At 43.8% G+C, this 9,872-nt stretch overlaps 1 protein-coding gene across 1 annotated transcript in view; it reads right to left on the reverse strand.

The window, feature by feature from the left end:
- Nucleotides 1-463: 463 nt before the first annotated feature.
- Nucleotides 464-9,872, reverse strand: part of Tbk1 (TANK binding kinase 1) — a 39,512-nt gene continuing 30,103 nt past the window's right edge. Inside the window, 9 exon segments of the mRNA XM_026784545.1 lie at nt 464-1,227; nt 4,209-4,280; nt 4,620-4,726; nt 5,217-5,313; nt 5,424-5,525; nt 6,196-6,235; nt 6,761-6,837; nt 6,932-7,053; nt 9,017-9,197. Coding sequence (XP_026640346.1) covers nt 1,176-1,227; nt 4,209-4,280; nt 4,620-4,726; nt 5,217-5,313; nt 5,424-5,525; nt 6,196-6,235; nt 6,761-6,837; nt 6,932-7,053; nt 9,017-9,197 — 850 coding nt within the window. The 3' untranslated portion in view covers nt 464-1,175.

Raw genomic sequence — 9,872 nt, forward strand, 5'->3', positions numbered from 1 at the left:
ATCTGACAAACCAAAACCCAAGCCAATCAAAATTGTCACGGACAGACAAATTTCTAGATGAAGTCACTTCTTCAGCCCAGAGCTCCGGGTAGGCTTCTCAAAGACAACACTGCCTTTCATTTCGTACAACATGAAGTTTCCAAGAGGGACAGTGCTATCCCCCATCAATATTCCGAGAATAATTTCCCATCACCATGAGACTGGCTCCCTTCAGGGTAACTTGTGGACCGAAGATGTAGCTCAGTGGTGGGACGTGGCTGGCCCAGTGGTGTCATGTGACCCAGTGGTGGGACTTGGCCCAGTGGTGTCATGTGACCCAGTGGTGGGACTTGGCCCAGTGGTGTCATGTGACCCAGTGGTAGGACAGTCAGTTCCCTGGTTTAAACAGACAATAACACCTTGTTTTGTTTCACTAACCAGAGATACGAAAGCACACAAGCTTAATTAAAATTGAGAAATTTATTTTTTTCATGAAATAGTAAGCAGAATATTTCATGAAATAGTTAACAGAATTAAAGTACAGAAATGTACAGCTTAAAACAATTGAAATGATACTAGAATCTGAATGACAATTACACATTTATGAGCAAAGAAAAAACAAAGTTTAAACAATGAGTTCACTTTAAATTTTTTTGCTCAATAATTCACCTGAAATTAGACATACGAGGAGAACGGGGATCTGGGCACCTCGTCAAAAAAAATAATGCCACTTCACCTGCGTCAGAGGACCTGGCCCTGGTCAGCAGAGGGTCGGCTCTGTTCCATCACAAAAGCCACCACTCCACCCTTCACAAAGGTCTCCACTACCAGTCCTTTCTGAGTTTTAAGGATGCCAATTTAAAAATATTTTCCGTAGGCACCAAGCAGTAGACGTTTCCAGCCTCACTTGAAGCACTGGGGACAGCATCCCAAAGCATCGGCTGGTCATGGCTTTCTTCTTCAGCTCACTGAGGTCAGTCTGCCTTGAAGACTTACAAATGTTTTTAAAAGGCAAAATTACATCTGAACAGCAGCCAAAAATTTATATATATATTTTTATATTTACAAACTGTACATATTTACATGACCTCATCAAATACTGAATTGTAGAAATAAGAACCACCAAAAAAGGTGCTCATTTCATTACCCAGTGTTACTTCTTGTGCAAACCAGAACTTCCCAGAGTTCCTAGAAAGCTAAAGACAGTCCACATTGCGGAGGCCACCATCCATTGTTAAAGCACCAAACCTAAAACATACAAAACGAGAAAAAAGAAAACTTCAGCAGATCTACTCATTTGCTCTCTGGGGTCCCCGTATCCTGAGGATGGAATACAGGACCCTCACACAAGCTGGGCAAGAACTCTACCAATGAGCTATATGCCAGTTTCTCACAGCCAGAGAAATTCCTGACTCCAGAGAAGAATTACAGAATAAAATATAATTTGCACAATAGAAACAAAATTTCAGAAGAATGTTTTATTGTTATTATTATCATTATACTATTATTTATTATTAATGGGCACACAGCTAGAGGTCAGAGGACAACTTTGGAGCCTGTTCTCTCCGGCACTTTTACCACGGTTTGTGGATTTAGTTCAGGCTGCCAGGCTTGTCTTTAAATAACTTAAGCAACTATGATTTGTTCTATGTCATACTGAAAATGAGGGGCATTATTATATGAAGAAATAAAATTCAGTGGCTTGGGGAAGCTTAATAACAAAAACAAGGCTGGGCGGTGGTGGCGCACATCTTTACTCCCAACACTCGGGAGGCAGAGGCAGGTGGATCTCTGTGAGTTTAAGGCCACCCTGGTCTACACAGTGAGTTCCATGACAGTCAGGGCTGTACAGAGAAACCCTGTCTCAAAAAACAAAACAACAACAAAAACAAACCCATATCTTGGGGCTGGAGAGCTAGTTCAGCAGGTAGAGACTGCTGTTCTCCAGAGCACCCGGGCTGGTCCCAGTATTGACATGGTGGCTCACAGCCATCTACAAGTTCAGGTCCATGTAATCCAGCCCCTTTTCTGGCCCCTGGGAGCACTGTATGCAAGTGATTCACAGACATACATGCAGACAAAACAATGAAACATGTAAAAATAATAAATAAAATGTTCAAGAAAATATATTTTGGAAATCCCATGTATTTATCGTGTGTGCATCCTGCACACACGCACCATGGTGCTTGTGTGGAGGAGTTAGGTCTTTCTAGCATGTGGGCTGTCAGGCTTGTAGCAAGTACCAGTTCCCTAACCTGGAAAACATTTTTTAAGAGAGAATGGGAAGTGATGTACTTTAAAAAGTGTTATAAGAATTAGAGATTCTCTTCTGAGTGAGGGGTTAGGTTTAAAGGTTGAAACACAGAGTTGGGAATGGTGCTCTCCAGGGCAAGCGAAGGAAGGAGCCTGGCTGCAGGGCGTTACTCTTGGGTAGAAGGCAGTAATGCTGGTGCACAGGCTACGACCAAGACACCACATCTTCCTCAGTGCAGACATGGATGTAGATAGTACTTCCTGTAACAGAGCCTTAGAAATTTTTTGCCTTTTCTTCTTCTTCTTCTTCTTCTTCTTCTTCTTCTTCTTCTTCTTCTTCTTCTTCTTCTTCTTCCTCCTCCTCCTCCTCCTCCTCCTCCTCCTCCTCCTCCTCCTCCTCCTCCTCTTCCTCCTCCTCCTCCTTTTTGCAGGGGGAGGAGACAGGTTTTCTCTGTGTAGCCCTGATTATTTATACCAGGTTGGCCTTGAGCTCACAGAGATCCCCCTGTCCCTGCCTCTACGGTGCTGGGATTAAAGACATCACACCTGGCTAGAAGTTTTTAAGGCAAGGAAGGAACATGATCATATCAGTATTTTAGAAGATTCTTCTGGCTTTCTGGCTGTAAATACCAGGACTGTGGTCGCAGAGCCAAGCTAACAGGTTACCCCTGCAGCTTCAGAAGGGGAGTCTGGATGAGGGAGACAGGAAGCCTTGTGAAGAGTACCAAACTAGTCAAGAGGAAGCAAAAAAGTGAGCCTGCAAGAATTCATGTTTCAAGAGGTAGCAAGTGGTGTCCCTGGAGCAGCATGGGACATTTAGAGGGAAAACTGAGTCAGAATGATTTCAGATACAAAAACTCCTAGAAGTAAAACCAGGATATCTATGTATATAGGTTGTACGATATTCTCTGCTGCCCTGGCTTTCATTACAAATCAAACACCCTGAATCTTAAAATCTGAAATAATTCAAAACTTGAAACTTTTGAGCACTGACAAGAGGCACAAAATAAAAATTCTGACCTCTTGTGACAAGATGCATTTATAATGCAGGCATAGCAAAGTTTGTATAAAATTACTTTCAGCTTATGTGTATAAGGGACATACGGAACACCCCCCGTGCTGGGCCCACATTTCATTATCTGGAAAAATTCAGGAGCCTCAAACACTTCTGGTTCCAAACATTTCACTCATGCAAGTGAATGTATGTGTGGACGGGGGAGGAGTCATGAAAAATTAGCACAGCCAAAGGCTTCTGAATACACAGCAACCAAAAAAAGTCAAGTGAAGCTGAGGTGTTCTGACAGCTGGCACTGCAGGACACAACTCCTCTGAAGCCCTGAACACCCGCAGGCATCTTACCATGCACCCATGAGCCCTGTCCGCAGGGCGTGGCTCGGATCTGAGACTGTGATATCATGAACTGTACTGACTTCATTGAGAATGCAGTTTCTGCTCTTAGTTTAATTACGGGAGATGTTTTCCCAGTGCCATCCCTCAGCATGAACTGTACTGTGTTAAAACAAGCACATTCCTTAGGACAGAACTTTGCTTTCCTCCTCAGTAATAAAAGGTGTGCAGTGGCCTTGGAGACCTCTCAGCCCCAGTACTGTTGTCTGGGCAACTGTGAAGGCCCAAATGGGAAAATCAAGTGACAACGATCCCTGTGCAGAGTCAAATAAGCAGGCGTGATGGCGCACGCCTTCGATCCCAGCACTCAGGAGGCAGAGGCAGGTGGAGCTCTGTGAGTCCCAGGATAACCAGGGCTACAGAGTGGGAACCTGTCAAAAACAAAACAGTAACAACAAAAACCAATGCCAAAGGGCATCACGGTTTCCCATCACACAAGAAGGAAGAGTAAGGGCCAAGATGTCCCTTGCCTGTCTCATCACTACACCTTCTGAACAGAGAAGGACAGAGAAGCAGAGATGTTCTGATCGAGCTGCAGCCACATCGCCAGCCAAGCCCACGCCACTCACCGTTCTAAAATATGATTGTTCTCAGCCAGCTCCTTAACCACGCCTTCCATCTCTTCCTTCAATTTCTTCATACTAGGGGGATAAAGCAAAGACACTCAACATCCGAGAATTAATTTGCAGCGTTTTAGTTGTGTAATCCACGCTGTCATGAAATGACACCAAGCAGAGTAAACAGAGAACAGATTGCAAACTAGAATGAGAACAAGCAGCGCTCTTCCAAACTCCAACAACGCTGCTTACCCGAGAGTCATCTCCACTAAAGTGTTAGAACTTCCAAACTCCAACAACGCTGCTTACCCGAGAGTCATCTCCACTAAAGTGTTAGAACTTCCAAATTCCAACAACGCTGCTTACCCGAGAGTCATCTCCACTAAAGTGTTAGAACTTCCAAATTCCAACAACGCTGCTTACCCGAGAGTCATCTCCACTAAAGTGTTAGAACTGGGGTAAATCGGGGCCATGGCGTGCTGGGCTCCACTAGAGGCTGCGAGCAGTTTCTGAGGCAGAGTTTCTTGTAACTGTAATATAAAGCAAAGGTGTCTCTAGACAAGGCACGTACTGCCAATAAAGGACCACTTAGAGCTTCAGGAAGGCTGGACTCCCCACACCGACTCTGCAGGGGCGTGGGAAACTTCATGCACTCTGGGCAGGCGCTTAACCACTAGTCTACAGCCCAATATAGTTTTTGAGTTCCTGTTTCAAAGGCATCAGTGCTAAGTATTGAAGCCAACACCCTCTAAAGCAATTTTCCTTACAAACAGTCGAAGATGAATTATCAGGTGTTTCAATTGTTCAACATCTGGAAGCAAAGTGAGCGAGGGAGAGACGGTGAGCAGCAAGGGTGCTGCCGGGCCTGTGGACCCGAGCCACCCTGGAGCCCACACGCTGGGGGAGAGAACCGCGCCCCAGAGTTGTCCTCTGGCCTGTCTCCTGCAGTGGTGATGAGGACCACGCTCCGCAGTCCTCTCACAGAAAAGCTCTTTCCCCCACTCCACTTCAGGGCTGTACCTCATTAGTGTAGTCTTGATACTTGGACACTTCCTCTTCGATATCAAAGCACTGATTAGTTAGAGATAACAGCTGTTTCCTCAGAAGAAACATCTTTCTGAAAACCAATAAGAGCCTGTTAGCAAGCAGCCTCCTGGGGCTGTCACTGAAACACAGCACACAGTGCACGGCACGGCCGACCTCCCGTCCCCACTGCAGCCTCCTCACCGCATCCACTCTTCTGACTTGGCCAGAAAAGCTTCGTACTTCTTAACACACTCTTCCGTAAAGTGGCTCATTGCTTTTGTTGCATGGTAATACAGTTTTTGTCTGCAAATGAGAAAAAACATGAGGCTTAAAATAACCTCACAATTTCTACCTTTGATTAAAAACACTTCAAGCCAGGCACAGTGACACATGTCTTTCATAACAGCACGTGGGGATCTATCTCTGAGTTCAAGGCCACCTTCACCTACAGAGCGAGTTCCAGGACAGCCAGGGTTATGCAGAGAAACCCTGACTCGAAAGTCAAAATAAACAGAAAAACACTTGAAATACATGACATTTATGTTTTTTTGTTTGTTTTAGAATTATTGTGGATTTGGAGCCGTAGCACAGGTGGTTGTGAACCACCTGATGTGGGTGCTGGGCACTGACTTCGCGTCCTCTGAAGAGTAGCCAGTGCTTTTAACCACCGAGCCATCTCCAGCCCCAATACCTATTGGCTGGAGTTAGTTAAGGGCTGTGCTGGCCTCAGGAGCCCTCCTCACTGCCATCTGTAAGCACAGCATGGAGGCAGAGACAGCTGAGTGAGCAGAACTGGGCCTTTCTCTCAGCCATTCTTCTGTCCTAGGGCCCTCCCAACCAGGAACCAGATGAGTGGGCTTGAACAATGTGGACCCACAGTGGAACCTGTAACTAATCCCAACTTTAACAAGAAATAAAGATATTACAGATAAGCAGCAAAAAGAACCGGTTTTAACCCAGCCTGGATACTTACTTATCAAACTTGTGGATCTGCTCTTCATTATAAGCAAGTCCTGAAAACGGAAAAGCTTCTGTTAATGCAGAGTTGAGCTCCTTGGAGATTACTGCTTCCAAAAGGCTAAGAGTTTGAGGTGGGCATCAAAATTTTGGGGCCCACGGGCTACATATGGCTCGTTTACACTTTAATTTGGTTAGTATGAAGTTATGATTTAAAAATGAAAATTAACTATCAACATTTAAGTCAGGATATTTCTAATAAAGCTCACATCTCTAGTTTTTCTTTAAAAAGAGAGGCCTGGGCAGCATAAGGCAGCAGAGCAGGGCAGTGTCAGATGTGCTGCTGACTTCTGTCCTCAGGCCACCAGGAAGCCCTCCCTGTGTGCTGCCGGCCAGGCCTCCAGAAGATCGAGGGTTCGTGGCCTTAATTTGGGGAGTGGGAAAGGTTGGCTGGCACTAACTTTTGGTTCATCAGCCTTCCCCGCACATCTGTTAAGCAGCCACCTTAAACGGCACAGGTGTGCTGCTCCACCCACACTCACGAGCCCACGTCAGGTGAAGGAACAGCAAACGTTACTTACTGCGCTCTGCCTTGTCCTTTTTGAACTGATAGTAAATCTCTGTGATGCAATTTAACAGGACTTGGAGTTTTTCTACACTATGTAAGGAAAAAAAACCCAAGTAAATTATTGGGATTGATGCAACAAAGGACAATTAACAGAAACAGAAATTCCCCCAAGGCTGGAACCTACTTTCTGTCCTTGGGATGAGTGCCTTCCTGATGGGCCCAGGTGTCTGCCAGCGACCCCCCTGGAGACAGCCTGCTGTCAATGTCCTGAAGGCCACTCTCTATGGTCCCCTGGGAACTGGAGAGCTAAACACAGCAACGGGTTAGGTCAGAATGCCAACCATGGGAGGCTCGGTCTAAGGGTCTCCACTGTTTCTCCTGGTTTCAGGTGAGGCTGATCCTGTTGTTCAATGTGCCATTCTGCTGACTGCTGCAGGATACTCACAAACACCTTTAGTTACTGTTTTTGTTGTTGTTGTTTAGGGGGGGAGTGGTGGTAGGCATATGTGCTATTTTAAAACTACAACTTCTATGCTAAGGATTCACTCAAGCAAATGAGCTACATCTCCTCTTGTTTCTGACTTTTAAATAACTTTATCTCCTAAAATTTTTCCCAATGTTTTAAGTATCATTTAAAGTGTGTGAGTAAGTAAAGTGAAAGTTTTATTCACCGGGCAGAGACTTGTAGCATGTGATGTGCTGTGACATCTTCTATTCTCTCTAAGGATGCCACCGACCGCAAGCACCAAACTTCATAGTCTGTTACTCATTGTGATTCATTCTTTGGAAAACCACTGTTCTAGATCTAAAATCATGGACAAGAACAACTAAAGATCAGTCCACTATGGAAAGAGGAGCAGGCTGTTACCGCGTTCCCTGTCTGTGTGCAGTGGGTACATGCGTGAGTAGGTCAAAACCCACGACTGACTGGGCTAAGCGGTTGGCAGTAAATCCCAGGGAGCGTCCTAGCACCGTGGTACTGGCTGTGCACAACACACAGCTTCTGGGGATGGAGCTCAGGTCCTACCAAGCAAGCTATTCAATCCCTGCCCTCAGATTTCCTTATTTATAAAAAGGTTTTTAATTCCAGTTTCTTTCTTTGTGTGAATGGGTGCAGACATGGCACAGTGTATGTGTGGTGGTCAGACAATTTGTGGAGCTTCTGTTTGGAGGATTCTGGGAATTGGCTCAGGGCGTTAGGCATGGCAACAAGTGTCTCTATCTGCTGAGCTGTCTTGTGGGCCCTCCTTTACATCCTAGCTTCCACCTTATGAATCCCTTAAATGCTACAGGCTTGCAGGAACACATAGTTCTGCTTTTATTTAACTGATGAGATAAAGAAGCTGACAATTTTTGAGACAGAGAAACCAAAACTACAAAAGAACTACTAAAGGCCTTATGATGGCTGGAGAGAAGGCTCAGCGGTTAAAGAGCACCTACTACTGTTCTTCCAGAGGACTGGCACCTACATCAGATGGCTCACAACTGCCTCCAACTCCAGCTTCAGGGATCAAGGCAGGGACACCTGTACACACATGCACAGAGCAGCACATATATATGCATAACTTGAAAATAATTTAGGTCTTTTTGAAAGGCCTTATTCAGCCCATCAGGAGTGTCTGGGTAAACAGGCAGCCTGGGAGTCAGTAATCAGCTCCCACAGTACATAACTGTGTGGACTTCTGCATTAAAGAGAAATCCATTCTGACATCTATTTTGTGTCCAGCAAACTTGTGTCCTTACTGTCTTTTCTAGTTATAGAAATGACCCACTGCCGAAGGATTCCCAATCCTTTACTTTTCAAAGAGATCTGATGTTTCTGAATTTGCAGTCATTTCTAAGCAAGTTTAATCACCAATGTTTGACTGCATGTTAAAGAACCAATTATGAAATCCATTATTACATGACAGCATAAGGATTAAAAACAAAAAATGCAGAAAATGTGGGATGGGAGGTAGGAGAGATAAAATTCACATGTGCTGAAAATACAGAAAGCATTTGGAAATAGCACAAAGAACTGAATGGCAGATATGGTGTATGTGTATATCTAAGAAAATATATAGAAAATATAATTGTTTATCATATATATTGTTAAGAATACATATAGAATAAGATATAATCATATCAAGCCTACACACACACACACAGTCTCTTTTCTCCATAGAGCTTTGGAAGTGACACTTTTCTCAGGAAGCACAGACATGAGCTCTCACCAGCAGAGAACAGGTTATGGTCCACCCTGTAACTGTCACGATTCACCAATACTTACTCTCAACAATTTGGTGTGTATGTCTGAAATTTCACCCAACTCTGCTGTTTCTAGGTTAATTTTCATCAACTTTTCATATCTGTATGAAAAACACATCAGAAAACGAATAAGAGTAACAAATATAGATTTCTAGAGGTAGTTTATGAAGTGAATTTTATTACTATAATCACTTAATAAAAAACTTACTCAAGGTCTATATGGTAAGAGATTCTAAGAAACCTTTGCTGCCTTCCTAAAGGAGGCGTCTCCTACACAGATGTTCCTCCTCTATCTGTGGTTTTTGTTTCAGGTGGCTGCAGGTGCCAGTGGTCAATGGTAGTCAGAGATTATTTTGTGGAAAATTCTACAAGCATTTCCTATATTTTAAGTTTCACACCATCTGAGTATAATGAAGTTACATGCCAATTACTCGTCCAGCCCAGGACAGACCCTGCCCTTGTGCTATGGATCCACACTGTATATGCTATACACTTCATAGTTACCTAGTAGTGATCTTAGTCATGGGATGAACTGTGGAGGAACAGCAGGGGCTCCGGTATCATGCTTTGACACGATCAGAATCTCTACTGGGAATCTGGGACTGCATACCAAGAATCAGTACATATTGTATACTGTGTACTTCCATTATATACTGTGTACTTCCAATATACATGTGCAGATTAGGAAAAAGTAGAGAAGGAAGTGAATTTCAAATCATGTTAAGTCAGGATAATGGTGAAAATACCAGATTTTAGAATTATATATGCATATTTAAAAATGTATACTTTAGCAGACAGAAGAATAACAAGAATAAATTAAAAGTCACTGCTAAAATTCTGTATTTTTTTTTTTTTTGGTTTTTCGAGACAGGGTTTCT

Source organism: Microtus ochrogaster, chromosome 24 (genome assembly GCF_000317375.1).
Source record: "Microtus ochrogaster isolate Prairie Vole_2 chromosome 24, MicOch1.0, whole genome shotgun sequence".
Lineage (NCBI taxonomy): Eukaryota > Metazoa > Chordata > Mammalia > Rodentia > Cricetidae > Microtus > Microtus ochrogaster.